We start from the raw sequence: 20,231 nt of genomic DNA, 5'->3' as shown, positions 1-20,231 counted from the left end.
GCTGGCCTGATCACCCTCCCCTGCCGGCCATCTTGTGACCACATGGGAGTGGCCATCTTGTGCGAGGGTATGACGGTCAATTTGCATATTACCTCTTTGTTATATAGGATCCTAGTCTGTGGATTCTATAAATTAAGACTTTTATTTAAAAGGAAATCAACAATGTATTATAAGGCTTGTTACCCACAGGTTTGGCCATTTGGCTTCTCAATTGATCCGTTATGCTTCTAACTCTAATAGATATTTTCAGATAAAGGAATCCATTTCAGACATAAATCGTAGTATGATAGGCTTTTGATTTTCCTGTGAGAAAACTCCCATGGCAGTGATATTTAATCAAACTGGCTTAGTGAGTTCAGCAGCTGTTGTCATGCCTATTCGTTGTTTATTTGAAATACTTTTTTAAAAATAATTATTTAGCAACCTACTGGTAGCATTGAGAGCCAGCAGGTTGTTTTGGTAACTGGTTATTACCTCCATAATCATATATTCTTATTACCAAATTGTCGGGCAAGAAGGGCATCCATTTCTTCGTGTGATTAGCTCTTTTCTGACTCAGAAACAGTCTTTTCTCAGAATAATGCATTGCTTGTTCTGGTGGGTAGTATGACTCATTACTTTCATGGAAACTTCATTCTCATACTTTGACACTTATATTCTGAATACACTGTAAATAAAAACAAAATGAGGTTTGGAGCAGCACTGACATAAAACTTGGCGCAGAGGTTTGTAGAGACTAACTGTTTCATCTCGTAGGATGGAAGCCAATACTCAGAAAGAAATAACAGCACTGAAGCTCTGTGAAGGACACCCCAATATCGTGAAATTGCACGAAGTTTTTCATGATCAGGTAGTCCACAGTCCTCTTCTGTGCATACTAATTCACATTCGAGTTTTTACTTTTTTACCAGCTTTGTTGGTGCTCCTGGGTCAGAGTTAAAAATATGGGACATCACCAGCCACTACAGAGGGCAGAGAAACCAACCCCTCCACTCTCTTCCCCACCCCCAAGTCAGTGCGACCTTTCGCTTCCGCGTTTCTCCTTCAGCGGCAGCGGTAGATGACATGGCAGGAGGACAGAGGCCACTGCCGCCGGCCGCACTGCTAACACCAGTTCAGCTGCTCCCACCGGAGCTCAGTCGCTCAGACCTCTCAGGACTCAGGAACATTCAGCCTTCGACTTTCCTTTTACTTCTAAAATAGAACGTAGAGAACCTTAAGCCTAATTGGAGCAAGCTAAAGTACAAACAGGAAGCAGAAAGGCAAAGAGACTTCCCTTTCATCTTCTCATTCCAGGCCATGTCTTGCTGCTCCCTCTTCTACTCCCAGCTCCGATTTTTAACAGAATCCTGACAGACGCATGTACCTTGGGATACAAGAGGAGCGCCATTGTGTCAGGCCCCTGTCTCCTCCCCGGTTCCTCCATTGCCACCTTCCAGGGCAGAAATTCCTCTGGGTCTGGGTGGGACACAGCCCTGCTCAAGACAACATGCTGGGCACAAGAGCTAAATCCAGCTAAAACTCCCTTTTAAATTTAATAAATCTAAGGAAATAGACTTTGGTTTTACCAAAGAAGAAACTGGGATTCAGAAGGGTCATGAGACTTGTCCAAGGTCACATAGCAAGTCAGTGAAAACCTTGTTGGGAAAGGCTGGTCTCTGGCTCTGGGCCCTCCCCTTGTACTACGGTAACATCCCTGTCCTAGGACAGCTGTGGTCCACTTCTCTCCACATTGAAATTTCCCCAAGTGCTGCACCCGACAGTGATACATCCCGGTGAAACCAGGCAGCAGCAGCATCATAACTGTAAAAACTGTGGCTGTGTGCTATCATACCTCATGTGGTCCAGGCACTGTACCAGACACTCTACATGGAGTGTCTTATTCAGTCCCTGCAGTAACTCACTGAGGTAAGAACACAGAAACCCACAGAAGCTAAGGAACAGGGCAGAGTCTCACAGTTTGTAAGTGCTAGTGCTAGGATCTGAACCCAGCCAGCTCAACTTCAGAGCAAGCTTTTAATTACTTTGCTCTATTGCCAAAGGGGAGGCAGAAACACGGGCTGGTTCTCACATCAGGTGGGTAAGCAAAAATCATCTCATTGTCTCCTTGCCTTTTGTTCTCATAGCCAGAAAAGGAACATCTTTGTAGCAAGAACTCAGTAGGGAACGCCCTTCCTGCTCCTCTCCTTGCTCCACCTCTTGGGCTCGTCACCTACGGTGGAGGTGGTACAATCCCTGTCCGGGGTGGGGAGCTTGGGAAGAGCCTGGACCATCTGCTGAAGGCGATGATTCACACATCAATCATGGGATTGGTCGAGGACCTTCCACACCCACCCCTGTGGTTTTGCAGCTGTCCCCCCGCCACCTCCCAGCCAAGACGTTCAATCTCTGACCTTTCGGCTGATGTCAGATCTCAGGAACTGCATCCTGAATTTTTTAAGTCTCAAGTTATATTTATTAGGTGCTATTTTTAGATTCAAGAGTTACTAGACCATAAATTATCTCATGGTATAATCCTGTAGGTACTGGTATAAACATATTATCATTCCAATATGCAGTTGACATCTTGGGTTGTTTTACCCATGATGGTGACAGGTGGCTAGATTGTCCCCAGTCCACGCAGTCTTGTTTTCTACGACTGGGTGAAATTGATTGCGGGCGGGACTGCACCCTTGACTGTGCTAGAGTATAATTCATTTTATGGACTAGGATTCGTGCTTTACGACTCTGTTAGTTTCCTATTGCTGCTGTGACAAAGTACCACAAACCTAAACAGTACAAACACATCACCTGATAGGGCTGGTTCCCTCTGGAGGCCCTAAGGGACAGTCCATTTAGTGGCCTTTTTCAGCTTCTAGAGAGGGCCCACTTCCTCGACTTGTAACCCTGCACGCATCACATCCACCTGTTGCTTCCATAGCCCCATCTCATACTGTGGACTCTGATGGATGATTGAGGTAGTCTCCCCATCTCCAGATCCTCCTTCACAACTTCAGGGTCCCTTTACCGCACAAGGTAACAGCCACGGGTTCTGCGGAGTAGACTAGAGGCGTCTTGGGAGGGCTGTTAGTCAAGCTGTCACATAAACATTTCTCATTGTTGACATTTAATTTGTAAGGATCCTAAAGGTAGTTCATAGAGGTAAAGTAATATTCCCAGTGTCGTAAGAAAATTGGCATTCAGATCCAGTTTTTACTCCAATCCCTATCTTTTAAGCCACTATAGAGTAGGTAGGTATTGCCCTCCATTTTTTAAAATAATTTTTAAAAATATGTTTTTATTGATTTCAGAGAGAGAAAAAGAGAGGGAGAGATAGATGCATCAAAGATGAGAGAGAATAAGCTATCAGCAGCCTCCTGCATGCCCTCTAATAGGGATCAAGCCCGCAACCCAGGCATGTGCCCTGACCAGAATTGAACAGTGACCTCCTGGTTCATGGGTCAACGCTCAGCCGCTGAGCCACACCTGCCAGGCTGCCCTCCATCTTTTTTAAAAGCTCACAGGCATATACTTCAACTTTGACCTTATTTGTCTGATGTAGAAACTCAAATTGGCTTGATCGCTAGTAACCTGAGAACAGTTCTCTTACTAAAAGGGTTGTCCACTCTTTTTTTTTTAAATATATTTTTATTGATTTCCGAGAGGAAGGGAGAGGGAGAGAGAGATAGAAACATCAGTGATGAGAGAGAATATTGATAGGCTGCCTCCTGCACTCCCCCTACTGGGGATTGAGCCTGCAACCTGGGCATGTGCCCTTGACCAGAATCAAACCCAGGACCCTTCAGTCCGCAGGCTGACGCTCCATCCACTGAGCCAAACCGGCTAGGGCAGGTTGTCCACTCTTTACATTTTACCCAATATATGCAAGATGATGTATTTATAATTGTCTTTTTTATGAAGCAAGTTTTCTGGATTTTGCTAATTCAAAGGGAAACATAAATATTTTGGTTTTTGAGTGACGTTGGTGCTAGGAGTATTGATTTAATATATTTTTAAAACCATATGTGTTAATTTGAGGGCTAATATAATTCCTTTGCTTTTTGATAGCTATGTTATTTTCTTTATGGAAAGCCTAGTAAGTATATAACTGATTAAACTAATTAAGATAATGCCATTTGGATCAAAAGCAGTTATTTAAAAAACAACAACCTACAGTAAGTTATGGGTGTTGGCCATCGGTATTGCCAGGAACTCTAAAGCTTATCTGTTAAGCCCTAACAGGAGGTTTAAAGTGGCATCATCAAACAACGCCTTTTATCAGGAATCTTGTATATTATTTAAAGCAGCCAATTTTACATTATCAGTGCTAGATCACACTTTAACAAGAAAGATATGTAAACTTGATAGAGAGGGTTAGAATGAAATTCAAATGAAAGAATTCATCAAGAGAAGAATATATAGACTGCACTGCAGTACTTGAAATTTTCCATTACCAAAATAGAATTCTAAAAAAGCCACAGTACCCTTCAGCTCTTTCTTCTAAAACACAGGATTGCTGTTGATGACTGCAACAAAGGATTATTTAAATTTACTGGTGATAGTTTATAGTCAATAAATGTTTCATATATTAATACATTTTTCTTCATTAAGGCCCTCCACATTCTTCTTCTTTGTTTTCTAGCTTCACACTTTTCTAGTTATGGAACTTCTGAACGGGGGAGAGCTGTTTGAACGCATTAAGAAAAAGAAGCACTTCAGTGAGACCGAAGCCAGCTACATCATGCGGAAGCTGGTTTCAGCTGTGAGCCACATGCACGACGTCGGAGTGGTGCACAGAGACCTGAAGCCTGAGGTATAGAAGAACACATTCTCTCACATTGCTCCATCCAGCCTCATTATTAACTATCCCCCAGATGTGTGGGCTTTCTTACTTTCAGGGCTTTCTGCTAAATACATACCTGGAAATACCATGTTTCTTGGATTTTTTTATTTTCTATTTCAGCCTAAAATAAATTCGTCTTTTTTTTTTTTTTTTTTTTGCCTGCTGATCATCTTGAGGTTATATTTGTAAGTGTGAGAGCCTTTTATGGGCGAAATACTTTATGCAACAGTTGTGGACTAAAAATAGCAATGGAAATTTTTGTAGCAGAAAATAATATCCCCTCTATATCTATACCATTTTAGAGGGTTATTTTAAACAATTTTTATATACATTTTTAAATTGATTTTTAGAGATAGGAAGGGAGAGGGATAGAGAGATAGAAATATCCATGAGAGAGAAACATTGATACACACCCCATAGTGGGGATCAACCCCGAAACCCCGGCATGTACCTTGATCGGGTATTGAACCAGTGATCTCATGATTCATGGGTCGACACTCAACCACTGAACCACACTGGCCAGGCTAGAGGGGGGTTTTTAGTGGTATATTTTGAATTCGTTTTCACATATTTTGAATGCTTATTTTTCACATTTGTAATCAAATCAATTAGCTCATGAATAGGAACGTATATAATTCTGTTCTAAATATTAAGCACAAAGAATGATCTTGGTTTAATCAGTTACACCATCCTTATATGTGCTCTTCTTTGCTCATGTACTTATAGAACTGTGTAGTGGTGCAGAAATAGCAGCTTTTTCACATATCTTTTCATTAAAAGGTTAAGAAGGTTCTAGCTACAGAATGGTCCCTTTTTAGTATCAAAAGTAAGAAAGTTCCTCCCTTTCAGAAAACCATCAAAATAATAATGAAAATTTAAAAGCAAAACCCAGTAATTTATAAAATAATAACAATGAGTCATCCTTTACCCTATGCAAAATTGTACATATTTTCTCTTTAAAATGGAACATCATTTTTATTACCCAGGTAATTATAATGCATTTTTAAGTATATTTAAAATTAATTTTTTGGTGTTTATTTTTTGTGTTAAACCACAAAAGAATATTTCTCAAAAAAAGCACCATTTTTGCCTTATATTTAAGTATCTTAGATTATTGACATGAAGAGGATGTTTTTAAAAATCAAATTATGTGCATTCAAATATAACTGAACAATTTCTAAAGTATTTAAACTTCAGCCTATTATTTCTTTTTCCAACCCTCTCCTGAGGACATGCTCACTGATTTTGAGAGAGAGAGAGAGAGAGAGAGAGAGAGACATTGATGTGAGAGAGAAACATGCATCGACTGCCTCCTGTACACACCCCGACTGGGGACTGAACCCACAACCTAGGTTTGTGTCCTGACTGAGAATTGAACCTGTGGTCTTCCAGTGTACTGGACGATGCTCCAGCCAACTGAGCCCATTGGCCAGGGCCAGTCTATGTATTAGGTATTACTGTTATTCTTATTACTCGTGGTTCATCAAAACTACATTTGCTTTATGAACTTGCAACTATGACAGCTACCCCTCTGCTTCCTTCATCATAGTTCTCACTCTCCTACAGAACGCCCACTGAAAATATGGCGCTCTGTGCATCGGAGATTAGCTGTCTATTTTTAAATGTGAAAGCACACCACTTAAATGTTTTCTTGATAGACAAGGAACAAGCATGTAATTTTCTTAGGTTGAAAAGATCTGTTCCATGAGTGTATAGAATTCGTTTTCACATGTTTTATTCTTTGATAACTGGCCATCTGTTATCTCATGAGCCTCAAACGATGCAACTGTCCCTCCAGCAGGATTTAGTTTGCCTTCCTAGTTCACTGATACTTAATTCTTCTTTTGTTAGAAAACTTTCCTCTCACATAGTCGTTTGAAATGAAGACTTGTCAGATTATTTACGATATTCTACTACAGTTGTAATTCTAAATCAAAATTATTTTTTAGAGAAATGAAAATGTACCTTGTACTAACATTTTCATAACAAAAGAGCTTTCACTTTGACTTTTAAATGGAAGAGTATATTATTTCCAAACTAAGCATTTAATCCTTTTCCCAGTGTTTTAGCATTTTAAGATCTGATTCTGTATCTCTTGGTAGATATTTATGTGGCACTCATTTTCTGCTTAGGCAAAATCCTAAATTCTAGGTGAGAATCAGATAAATTTAGAAGCTGGCTGACATTCTTATAAGCTGCTTTGTATTTCTGAAATTGGTTCCCATAGTCTTAAAAGATGAAGAAAAATTATATCAAATTCGTTTCAGGCAGAGCTTGAGACGAAGCTACAAGGAGATTGAATTGTTATTCCCTCCCATTCCTGACTGTTGACACCCCACTCCTCTTAGAGTTGGGAGAGGAGGAGAGAGGGGCATGCTACATCCCCTCCATTTCCAGGACTAAGATCCAGGGAGTCCACGGCCATTCTTGATAAGGAATAAGCTGAAGTCATTCTCAGAGATCGAGTAGCTCATGACCAGGGGCCAGGTGTGCTTGTCTCCCTGCCCTGCCTGAGGCGCAGCGCCTGCCGGGGGCGGAGCTCCGGAGTCATCTGCTGAAGACGGCTCTCAAGTACAAGCCGTGAACCCCACCCGTGACTTCAGTTGTGGTGAAGCCTTACATGTGACTATGTAATTATATTCCCATTTTCATTCCATCTCAAATTCACGACTGGGTGGTGTCTCTGAATGGAGAGAAGGCTCACGCGAGCCATCTTGGAAGGGAGGTTGGTGGAGAAAGTAGAACGCAAACACAGAGTTCCAGGAAAGCCTAGAAGAGGCTCTGACGTCAGAGGAGACACGATGCAGTCGACAAATGTTTCCCGTGACATTGTCAGGTTGAAATAACACAAAACATGTCGGAGCAGAGAACAACAGTACACTGAGGTCCAGCTCCCAGCCCCTCCCGGTCAGACCCTCCCTGTGCCGGAACCCAGTAATGACATGATTTACCTAAATGGCATCACCAAGCCCCGTGACGTTTTCGTGAGAGCCTGATGTGAGCGTTTGTGTCTTGCAGAATTTACTGTTCACTGATGAACATGACAACTTGGAAATTAAAATAATTGACTTCGGGTTTGCGCGCTTAAAGCCGCCTGACAATCAGCCTCTCAAGACCCCGTGCTTCACCCTCCACTACGCCGCCCCCGAGCTCTTGAACCAGAACGGCTACGACGAGTCCTGCGACCTCTGGAGCCTGGGCGTCATTCTGGTGAGTGCATTCCAGTGGAGCCTGGCGCCTCGTCCGCTCGCAGATGTCCTCTGTACCTGCCTCTCTCTCTGCTGGTTTTCCTAAAGTCATGACAAAATCGGCAAGTTGGTTTCTTTTCCGTTAGAGGCCTGACGGAAGGCTGTTTCCTTTTCTTAAAATTTGCATTGGAGAAAATGTAGGAATTTTGATTTTGGTTTATTTTGAAATATTTAAGGCAGCTGTGTTTTGTGTGAATAAGAGTTATATATTGTGTTTTTAGAAGGACAGTGTATTTTCAAAAGATATGCATGTTAGATATAATGTGAAAATAGCTAAGTGACTCAGTAGAAAAACAGTAAAAATATATTCTTTGAGCCCTAGCGTGTTTGGCTCAGTGGATAGAGCATTGGCCTGCGGACGGAAGGGTCCTGGGTTTGATTCCTGTCAAGGGCACATACCTCAGTTGCAGGCTCGATCCCCACCTGTAGTTGGGGCGCATGCAGGAGGCAGCCAACCAATGTATGTCTCTCACATCGATGTTTCACTATCTCTATCTCTCCCCCTCCCTTCCACTCTTTCTCAAAATCAATAGAAAAATATTCTCAGGAGAGAATATATATATTCTTTGAGGTTTTGAGACTAAAGATGTAATTAAAGAATATCATTTAGGAGAAATTACAAGTTAATAGTAGAATTATAAATGTTCATAGTGACTGATAGTGATCCTGGTCAGCATGCTTTTCACAAAATGTCCTTGGCTGCAGTGATCAGAAAGGGAACATTAAGCTAGCAACATCTGGGTGTGTTTTTTCTTCAAAATAACTTTACTTTTTATGCATATAATGTGTAATGCAGCGGTTCTCAACCTGTGGGTCGAGACCCCTTTGGTGGTCGAATGACCTTTTCATAGGGGTCGCCTAAGACCATCCTGCATATCAGATATTTACATTACGATTCATAACAGTAGCAACATTACAGTTATGAAGTAGCAACGAAAATAATTTTATGGTTGGGTCACAACATGAGGAACTGTATTTAAAGGGCCAGAAGGTTGAGAACCACTGGTGTAATGCATGATCCTAGGGAGAAATTTTCAGAGCCTACAGAAAGAGAGAAGAAAAAAGTGAGATCACTGGTAATCTCATCACAGAGATGGTCTCCCTCTCCCTCTAATCCTTTGCCCCTCCCCACCATGCTGTGTATTCCTTATGTCTTTCTATAAGCTTTTCTATAGACATGCATATATACGTGGGTTTTTTAAAATGAGAGGATAGTAGTTTGAGTCTCAAAAGTTTATTTAACCATTTACTAATGAGAAGTTAGCATTTTCCAGTTTTTTCACTAATTTTAAACTATACACATGAATATTGTTTATATATGTGCTTACATTTGTCTCAACATTTGTTTAGAATAGATTTCTAGGAGAAGGGTATACACATCTTTATTTTGAAATCTATGCCTGGATTTCCTTCCAGAAGGTTTTTTGTATCTTCTCCGAACTATATGCAAATACATGGAAGACTATCAATTTCAGTCTTAAATTGTTTCCTGCTGTTGTCATTTGCGTGCATTTCTCTGATGAATGTTGTCTAAGCATCTTTTCATGTATCTGGACATTTGTACTTTTCTCTTAGGAATTGCTGTGTGTGAGCTTTGCCCACTTTCCTGTGGGGACTTTTTCTTACGAGATTTGAAAGCTCTGTTAAGGTTTTTAATCTTTTGTCTGCCATTAATATTGGAAATGTTTTTCTGGTTTGTCCTTTGTTCCACAACTTTATTTAGAGTAATATGAGATTTTAATTTTGTTTTCAGAGGGATTTAAATAGAAAAGGTTTTTTAAAATTTCTATGTAGTAAGATATGTCAGTCTGTTGTTTTATGGAACCTGCTCTGATTCAGATTGTCACTCTACCCCAATCCTAGATTATAAAAATATCCTCCTAAATTTCCCTCTAGAATTATATTTTATTTTTATACTTTAACCAGCACTCCATCTGGGGTTTATTTTGGTGTCAGCTTGCTTTCCCCTAATGGCTAGCCAGGTGTCCCTGCAGGATGGCTCCTCTTTTAGTTTAAGTTTCACATGGGTTTTATTTCAGTAATTCTAAGTTATCTTTATAATTTTCAAACTAAAATTTATGAATCAGATTTTTTAAATAAAAATAAACAACTAGCTTCTATAGACTTGAGAGTTTTATTTAGGGACTTAAACATTAGTAGCACTCTCCTGAAAAAAATATGTCTAAATAAAAAAGAACCTTTCATTTTTTTGTAATAATATAAGATTATCCCCTGTAAAAGAACCTTACTTTAAATATAAGCCAATTAAATCATCATCCTTTTTACGGTTCTAAAATATCATCTTAGAGCTTTTGAATGCTGTCTCTATGGAAACAACTTTGTGTGATGGTATGGACAGAAGCCGTGCTTCTCTCTAGATCTCACAGGTTTTTAAGAGAAACGGGACAGAGAAGCAGTTAAATGATGCCACAGGGAAGCAGTCACCATATCCAGACTGTGTACAGTTCCACAGGACAAACAACCCCGTTTCTCCAGCAAATAAATTATAAGAAAAATAGCGTGGGAACTTATAGATTAAATGACACTTTAAAAAGGGGACATCTGTAATACTTTCAACAATAAAGATATTTTTTAATATATTTTATTGATTTTTTACAGAAAGGAAGAGAGAGGGATAGAGAGCTAGAAACATCGATGAGAGAGAAACATCGATCAGCTGCCTCCTGCACACCTCCCACTGGGGATGTGCCCACAACCAAGGCACGTGCCCCCGACCGGAATCGAACCCGGGACCCCCCAGTCCACAGACCGACGCTCTATCCACTGAGCCAAACCGGCTAGGGCTCAACAATAAAGATTTTTAAAAAGACAAGAAACAGTGTTTGCATTTTACTTGAATTCTGATTCAAGCAAATTCTAATTTCAATTCTATTTATTAAATTCAACCTAAAGCTAACTCATACAGATGTGATTATAATATACAGGGCATATAACATAATTGGAGAAATTTGAATATGGAATTGTACAAAAGAATCACTGCTAATTTTTTTAGGTAGATAATGGTGTTGTGATTGTGGTTTTTAAAAATCCTTGCCTTTTAGAGATGCATAATGAAACACAGATGAAAAATAAAGTGAACACCTGCATTAAATTGTCAAGAAAAAAGAGTGCTTTGCAAATGTTTCCACATAAATGAATGCATATCTCCTGCAGATCCGAGACAAAGCCTGAATTATCCCATAGCAAGCCCAAAGCTTATTTGGAGTCTCCTGATTTGCCTTAGAAATCTATGGTCCTTTTGCATATTGCATCTAGCAAATATGGATGCGGATATTTTAATATGAAAATAATTTCTATTACCCCCACTGACTAAAACAAATAATTCAGGAAGATGCATCACATGTGGCTTTGATCGCAACCCAGTCTACCTCATGGACGTGCAGGATTAATTAGCATAGAGCTTACCCACTGCCTGGTCTGCCCGGGGCTGCCATAACAAGTACTGCAGACAGCACTTACTTTCTCACAGTTCTGGGGTTGGCAAGTGCACTGTCCAGGGGCCAGCATGGGGGTATCCTCACATACCCTTTCCTCTCGTCCTCAGGGAGAGTGAGCAAGCTCTAGGTGCATCTTTTGGAAAGGACACACTTCCTGTTTAGTCAGGACCCCACCCCATGACCTCATTTAACTTAAATTACCTCCATATAGGCCCTTTCTCTAAATACAGTCACACAGAGGGTTGGGTCTTCGACATATGAGTTTTGGAGGCACACACACATTCAGTGTATGACACAGCATTTAGAAACTGTAGGACAGATGAGCTGCTGCTGCCTGCTGCTCCCCTGGTTGTAAGTCTCTTGGGGACCCTTAGAGTTTAGGAGAAAGAAAGCAGAAGTACATGCCTGAGGAAGGGGGTGCACAGTGTGCTCAAGAGAGAGCACACAGGGTCCTTTGTCTTGAGGGTTCTTACCTCTTTCCTAAAGGTGGGAGTTTTAGGGGAGTTCTCAGGGGAGGGTCTCAGCAGAATATTCAGTAGTTTGCCAGGTGTGTCCTTTAATATGCTGATGCATCAGAATGAGCAGATAGGGGAGTAGGGATCCTTTTCTGGTCAGCTTCACTGCTTTATTGTTATCTTGGATCCGTCTGTCTCTAACTGGGCTTTTTTGATATTTACTCCCCTGACTTCATCCATCCTGGGGTTTGGCTGGCACTAATGGCACCAACTGGGTCTCTGTGATCTCTCTTCCTGACCAGGGTGATCTAAGCTACTCACTGATTGGGGAGGAGAGGTGTAAACTATTTGCTCCTAAGTGTCTTTGGTTAGAGAAGATAAGATCTTGCAATTTATTAGCAGGCTGTTAATTGCTCAGCCTTATTTAACTATTTCGTCTCCTGTTCCCTCATTCCACTCGCCAGGGAATTGTCCTACCTTCTTACTGCCCTGCCTCAGCAGAGCTGCTTTTCACAGTGCACGGATTCATGCACCGGTGGGTCCCTCGGCTTGGCCTGCAGGGATCGGGCCGAAACTGGCTCTCCGACATCCCCTGAGGGGTCCCGGATTGCAAGAGGGTGGTTCTCGGGTGACACACCCTGGAATCGGGCTCCCTCCTCTCTGGTTCCATGTGCGTCACCTGAAAACCGCAGATGCCAAGTCACCGCAGCTTGGCAGCTCCTGCTTTGAGTGTCTGCCCCCTGGTGGTAGTGCGTATCATCACTACTGGTAGGAGCGTCTGCCTCCTGGTGGTCATTGTGTGTCATAGCTACCGGTCGGATGCTTAGGCTTTTATATATATAGATTTATCACCTTGCCTGAGAATTTCCATCTTTCTTGAGAGCCAGCGTGTCAGAACTGCTTCACCATCTTTGCTATCATGAGAGTGCACCTGCTTGTCAGACAGATGACCAGGGAAGAAAAAAGGCTGTTGCTCCTAGTCACTGGGAGTTTCTACAGCTCCATGCCTCCTATTTAGGGCTCTGCTCTCAACATCCCTCCCAACCAACTGGCAGTACCACCCTTCTCATCACGCGGTTCTCTGGTCTGCGCACAGACATGGTTACTACCTAACTACCAGCCCGCCCACCGCCGTCTGCAGCTCCCTTCACCCCTGCAAGCCTGTAAGTCGCTCAGCAAGCTGAGAGCAGACCCTCCAAGAAGTTTAAGGAGGGTCTTAAACTTCTGTAGCCTTTCAAAAATCCAGTCTTTGCTACAAAGACAAGACTTAGCTTTTTGGTCTTCCTGTTGACTTTTTATTTTATTTTATTTTATTTTGAGAGAGAGACGTCAATTTGTTGTTCCACTTTGTATGCATTCATTGGTTGCTGCTTGTATGTGTCCTGACCGGGCATCAACCCACAGCACTCTAACCAACTGAGCTATGCGGCCAGGGCTCTATTGACTTTTGATCTTTCATGTAAAATTTCAAATGTGGCTACAATGAAATAAGGTGACTGTAGAGAGTTGATCACATTTAACCCAACAATGAGAAAAATAAAATTAAAATTGGGATAATTACAAACAAAATAAAGAAGGCCAAATAAAAAATGTTTTAAGTTCTTATCCATAGTTAATATCCTAAGGAAAGGCTATGGAATTGGATAGAAAAAATAGTTATTCAGGGTTCTGCTGTCTTTAAATTTTCTGTTAACCTTAACACCCTCTTTTTCAAACAGAGTATCCCTTTTTCATTCTTGTTCTGAATATAGTTATACTAGAGGCCCGATGCACAAAATTCGTGCAAGAGTAGGTCTTCCTTTCCCCAGCTGCCGGCACCAGCTTCCTTCTGGCACCCGGAACCCGGCTTTGTCCAGAAGGACATCCAGTCTAATTAGAAAATTACGCTTTTATTATTATAAATAAATGGTTTTAAATCTTGATGTCATAATAAGCCATTCCTCTTTATTTACAAGTCTTTGAAAGGTGTTGGTTGTTTCAGCGATAGAAGCCACATAATCTTTTAAACCCATTAATGCCAATCATAATAAACTGTTGAAACATTCTTTGTTTCTTTTTTTCTTGATAGTATACAATGTTGTCTGGGCAAGTTCCATTCCAGTCTCATGACAAAAGTTTGACATGCACCAGTGCAGTGGAAATCATGAAGAAAATCAAAACGGGAGATTTCTCCTTTGAAGGAGAAGCTTGGAAGAATGTATCCCAAGAGGCTAAAGATTTGATCCAAGGTAAGAATCTAAGGAAATTTTGTTATGTGCTGTGCAGAGATTGAAGTGGAGTCATGCCATTACACATATGTTTGTTCATTACTCAAGGAGTCAGTGTGTTCTAAAAGGCTTCCAGGCTGCTGTCTTGTGCCATTTCTTCTTACCAGAACATTCTCCCTCAGTGATCCTATCCACTGTCTCCACACGAACTAGCACTTGGATCCACCACCATCCCAGTCTGGCACCTCCACATCGAACCTGCACTCTTTGTTGTTGTTGTTAAACCTCACCTAAGGATATTTTTTCCATTGATTTTTAGAGAGTGGAAGGGAGTGAGGGAAAAGGAGAGAGACAAACATTGATGTGTGATAGACACATTGATTGGTTGCCTCCCGCATGCACCCCAACCGGGGCTGGGGATTGAACCTGCAACCCAGGTCCTTGCCCTTGACTGGGAATCAAACCTGAGACCCTCCTGTGTGCAGACCACCGGTGTTTACCTATGCCGCCATCTTGGTTTTCTCCGAACCTGTACTTTTTTACTCTCCTTTCTCCCAAATGTGTGCCTCCTCACATCTCCCTCTCTTGCACTGCCAAGGAGCCAGGCCACCAAAACAGAAATCCGGATACCTACTAGCTCCCAGCCTTCCTCGCCTTCCACAGCCAGTCACTGCTTCCTGCGGGTTCAGCATCCCTCCTCCCACCCCTCTCCCCTTTCACGTGGCCGCCCCGTTAGTCCTCATCACCATTTCTCTCCTAAGATCCTACAACATTCTTCCAACTTGTCTCACTTCCTCTCACATCACCTGCCCATCATCGATCGGCAGAGTGACCTTCCTAATGTCCAGATGTGCTCATGTCTCTGTTAAAAATCCTTCAGAGAATCCACTGACCTCAGGTCACGCCCCATCACAGCACATTGAAAACTCAAGGCCCTTCACGACCGGGCCCTGCCTGCCTCTGTCGTTGTGAACACTTGATTCCTCGGTTGTGCCGAGCTTCTGGGTCCCTGCACCCCGCGTTCCTATGCACTAGCTCTTCTTAATCCCTGCGCACCCCTCCTCATTGAGCCCACTTCTCTCATCCCCCAGGACCTGTCTTCTGGAAATTTCCCAGGGTGCCCACGCTCCCTCAGCTGAGCCCTCCCTCGGCATGGCCTCCTGCACATGGTCCCCGGTGGTGTGAAAGCTGGGGCTTGTCTTCGTGCCTCCTCAGAACTCCTCTTTGAGTCTCCACTTCCACTTCTCTGGGCCTGACCGCACCCCCTGAGTTAGAGAAGGTGCTGGTACAGGCCTGAAGGAGGTCTAGCTCTTTCCTCATTCGGAGTTTACCCGGTCACCCTGGGGAGTCTTTGTTGGGGTGGCTATTTTCTCCTGATTGAAAAGTCAGTTAGCCCACAGCCTCCTAGAAATAGGCTGTTGTGGGCTTTCTCATTAGCATCCAGTGCTCACTAGGGCATTTAAGAGCATATGAAAGGGTAATTATTTTTGTAGGAGGTTGAAGCCTTATAGAAACCATCATGTCATGTGAACATAATTGAGATTTATATCTGAGGTTGATTTTAAACTGTTTGAAATGGCAAATCACAAAATAAAATGTCTTGTTTATTCCCACAGGACTTCTCACTGTTGATCCAAATAAAAGGCTTAAAATGTCTGGCCTGAGATACAATGAATGGCTCCAAGACGGCAGTCAGCTGTCCTCCAACCCTCTGATGACTCCCGACATCCTGGGGTCTTCAGGAGCCGCCGTGCACACCTGCGTGAAGGCCACCTTCCACGTAAGGGCCTGTGCTCTGCAGTGTGGGGTTTGAAAGGAATCAGATACCCGATAACCTCCGAGACGCACTCTGAGTAATAACAGTTAAAATAAGAAATAAGAGTCCTTTTAATGTCAGGACACAAACACATTTACAAACAGCAAGTGCCTGGGCCAGAGTCACTGCGAACCCACAGTGCCCTTCCTGGATGTTGGGAGTGAGTGTGTGAGATCAGGCAGTGGGCGGTATTGGAATAGCTGAAGATTTCCTGTAGGTGATGAAAACCATGTACCTACTACTAGGACTTTCTTCTCTCAAATAAGCAAAATCATTTTCTTTTAAAACGATAAACACTAGGAACTAAGGCACCCGTGAAAATTCATTCATTCAGCAACCCTTTCGGGCCTCATATATTCTAGAGACCGTGAAGGATAAGAAGTAGGTACGGGCATTCGGCACTGGTTGTGTTTGAAAGGCTGAGCGGCATTGCAGGAGCCGCACATTCGTGCCCAGCAGATGCAAACACGTTCAGCTAGTTGTCTAAGGGGTGAGTGAGTGAAGGAGAAATACAGTGACCTCTGAAGGGATTATCTTGAGAAAGGAGGGATAGCGCTTCCTCTCAGCTGCAGAAATTGATTTAAAAGTTAATGAACTAGGATAAGGTGAGGTATAAAGAGATTAACTGCAAGAATTTGTAGCAGATGATCCATATCTTCTCAGTGACAGGATGCAAGGTTGTCAGGGGCAACGCAGCCATGCCAGAGCTTGAGGCTAAGAAAAGTGAAGACAGGCTGCCCAGAGGCTAAAGCCGGCCTGGGGTGTGTAGCCCTGATCTCTGTGTAGATTAACTGGCCAAGATAACGCCCAATTGCATTGACTTGGAGGTGGAGAGCAGGGGCCCATAATGGATTAAGTCTGTTTTGTGTTGGGTCTTTGTGGTCAGAATTTTAAATCTCAGACAGGGAACTGTAGAGTAATGAGGGTAGCAGCTGTGGGGTGTGGGGAGGGGTGTGTTGGGTTGCTGATAGTCTTCAGGAATTTCCAGTCAGTCAGTGTTTCTTATTGAGAGGTAGCGCTAACTTCTTCAAATGATGTATGGGAATCCTGACTCCCGGACAGCCACGCTGGTTTGATTTAAGCAGCATCCTCAGCCATCACCCCGTGAACTCTGTACCCCATAGGAGGTTTGGATACAATGGTTTTAGGACTTTGTTCCCCAGGCAACTTGGAGCTATTGGTTGACAACCAAAGTCACCTCCTGCTGTAAATCATAATTGCCAAGGAATCTTCAATCCTTGTACCTTCATCGGGTTCCCTTCTTTCTCTCCCCTAGGCCTTTAACAAGTACAAGAGAGAGGGGTTTTGCCTTCAGAATGTCGACAAGGCCCCTCTGGCTAAGAGAAGGAAGATGAAGAAGACCAGCACCAGTACGGAGACGCGCAGCAGCTCCAGCGAGAGCTCCCATTCTTCGTCCTCGCACTCCCACGGTAAAACCACCCCCACAAAGGCACTGCAGCCCAGCAACCCTGCCGACAGCAACAACCCGGAGCCCCTCTTCCAGTTCTCGGACTGAACGGCACGGGAACGGGAGGGCTGTGACCCATGAGCCTGGCACTTTTGCTCCCTCGGCGATGCCTGAGGTGATGTTTCGTCAAAGTCAAAGCTTGTCTACTTTAAGAAAATAAAATACCCTGAATGAGCCAAAAAAACAAAAACCACCAACCAAACAGAAAAACAAGTCTCGCTGGTCTCATTGGAATCTGCCTCTTGGGGAATTTTTTCAGGAAAACCCACTGGTTATCCTTGTCCTAAAGCACTGGGCAGAGAACAAAGCACTGGGCAGAGAACGTTACTGTGAACGAAGCACGGGTTACACGGTGTAGTGACCTACCTGGTGCCAGCAGGACGGTTCTGGAAGGAGCAGAGGCCCCTGTAAATGCGATTAGGGGCTGGCCAGATTCGAACTGCTTGCAGAGTAGTCACAGGCCTTTCAGCTGTCTGCCGGCAAGTTACTCCTACAGTGGCGACACCTTCTGCTTCGCCTTGTGGATAATGTGGGCTTTTAAGAGATTTGCACCCTTTCAACAGGGATTTATCAGAGAAAAAAATGTCTGTTTTAAAAAAGATTCTGTAATGAATTTTATGTGTGGCATATACTTATTTCTGAGCGAGGATTTTAACTTATTGTCTTTATTTTATGGTTACATATGATGATAACCTACTATTAATCTTTTTCAAAAAGTAAAAGAAAAGCTATAAGGACTCATGGCCCCGGGCTCTGTCTCTGGGGCCCATCTGAGTGCATGCTCAGCTCCGTGTTTCTCACTTTGCACTGCTCTGTCCTGGCAGTTTGTTCAATGGTATTGCGAGCCATTAAGGTACATGTCTCTGTTTTAGGTAACATTGCACTTTATAAAAGGATATGAATAAAGCGAACTATTTTATAAAGTGCACTGGTTAAAGCATATGTACTGTATTTTTGCCATTTTATTTTTGTTATCTATTTTAAGTTTGTCCTCACACCCCCTTCTACCTTGTTGCAACAAATAGCCTGAGCCGTGTGGCATAACGTCACCATCAGCCACGCAGGCACCGACGTGAGGAAAAGCTAAAGGGAAATTCTGTTCAACACTGTGCTTTATATTTGTACACTGTGTTGTCTACAGTGAGGCATTTCCTCCTGTGGCTGGATATCATGTACATAATATTTTAAAATCATAACTATGACTTATTTGGAAATTTTCCTGTTAAATTTTGAATCCAGAAAGCATATTTTATAAACTTATGCAGAGCACTTTTATTGCTCAAAAGTTCTGAATTCATACACAAAACAAGCGCTTTGTGATGAAGACATTTTACTGAGAGATTGCTGCATTTACAAATATGATTAATTCATTTCCTATGCAAAAAAAGAAGTGGTAGAATTTGTATGTTCTGTTTTCTTTTAAAGCAGTGGTTCCCAAACTTATTTGGCCTACCGCCCCCTTTCCAGAAAAAATATTACTCAGCGCCCCCTGGAAATTAATTTTTTTAAAATTTTAATAGCAATTAAACAGAAAGATATATGTATTAATGTTTCTACCTTTTTCGTAAAATATAGTAAAGAAAGGTGTAAATTAGAAACATTGAAGTTTGAAATTATGAAACTATTTATTGAACTCAGAATAGAAAGGTAATACAAAAAAAGTTAAAACAAATGCACCTGTGGCCATCACCGCCCCCCCCCCCTGAATCGCTGCAGCGCCCACCAGGGGGCGGTAGCACCCACTTTGGGAATCACTGTTTTAAAGCTATCACACGAAATGTTAGGACTGAGAAAGGTGATCTTGGCCATGTTTACAGGAATCATGCTTAAAAGATAAATCCCAATACATTTCTTTTCGTTTTTGTTAATGATAACCTCTGGAGCATTAGTTTGGAATTTGGGTGTGATATTTATTTATTCATTTATTGAGATAATGCAGCATTAATTTCAGCCAATTATGAATACTAAAAATATTGCACTCTATGTAACAGTAGTATATTTATTGCTAAATCAATGTATATATTATTAGCACAAGCAACAAAAATGGCAAATATTAAAATATTTTCAAAATATTGTATTATCTTGTTCACATTTTTGTCCACAATGGTTATTGGAAATAGCTTTTAATACTTTTCAGTGGCCCAAATGGCTACATAATTCTCATTGAATCAACTGTACCCCCAGCTTGTGGCCATTCCTAGTAGTGATGGAAGATCTTTCATGAATTATTACCAATACAGGTAATTACAAAATGTGGTTCCATCGGGCACAGATTTATAATAATTAAGAAAATGTCCATTTATGTCTATAGTTACGTTGAATATTTTTGGAAATGTGTTAGTTAGCTCTTTAAATATTTTTTTAAAACTGTGCATTCTCATAGACAATGCTAGTTGTAAAGTATAGACTAAAAGAATTTTGTTGCTAAAGGAAAATGATCCAGAAAAGTCAGTATTCCATAATGATTGATGATGTAATTGACTCATTGTGGACATTGAAAATTAATGGGTTTCATTTTTATTTCTTTCCCTTGCCGTCTCTTCTGGAGGACTTGGCAGAAAATGAAATGGGCAAAGCATCAGGCAGAGGAAGGAAAGAGAAGGGTAATCCGTCAACTAAATAATCTAGGATGGGCTTTTGAGAAGAGCTCAGAAAATACTCCGCGTAGAGGCCTCTTGTCAAGTGCCTTCATCCTCACCCTGTGTGAGCACCAGGGAGGCTGCGTCTGGCGCCAGGCTGCTGCAGATCGGTTGGATG

General features: G+C 42.1%; 1 protein-coding gene across 10 annotated transcripts in view; it reads left to right on the top strand.

Moving 5' to 3' along the window:
* RPS6KA5 (ribosomal protein S6 kinase A5) overlaps positions 1 to 17,665 on the top strand; it is a 119,947-nt gene extending 102,282 nt beyond the window's left edge. For 9 of the 10 annotated variants that reach the window (XM_006104704.3, XM_023745864.1, XM_023745869.1 and 6 more), the window contains 6 exons: positions 757 to 850; positions 4,622 to 4,792; positions 7,841 to 8,032; positions 14,052 to 14,211; positions 15,807 to 15,970; positions 17,283 to 17,665. In XM_006104704.3, coding sequence (XP_006104766.1) covers positions 757 to 850; positions 4,622 to 4,792; positions 7,841 to 8,032; positions 14,052 to 14,211; positions 15,807 to 15,970; positions 17,283 to 17,522 — 1,021 coding nt within the window. In that variant the 3' untranslated portion in view covers positions 17,523 to 17,665. The remainder of the gene's footprint in view (positions 1 to 756; positions 851 to 4,621; positions 4,793 to 7,840; positions 8,033 to 14,051; positions 14,212 to 15,806; positions 15,971 to 17,282) is intronic. The other variant, XM_023745865.1, reaches the window with a different exon arrangement.
* Positions 17,666 to 20,231: the final 2,566 nt, after the last annotated feature.

The sequence above is a fragment of the Myotis lucifugus genome, unplaced genomic scaffold, assembly GCF_000147115.1.
Source record: "Myotis lucifugus unplaced genomic scaffold, Myoluc2.0 scaffold_593, whole genome shotgun sequence".
Taxonomy (NCBI): Eukaryota; Metazoa; Chordata; class Mammalia; order Chiroptera; family Vespertilionidae; genus Myotis; species Myotis lucifugus.
The sequence above is the reverse complement of the archived record's forward strand: the minus strand, read 5'-3'. Positions and strand labels throughout refer to the sequence as shown.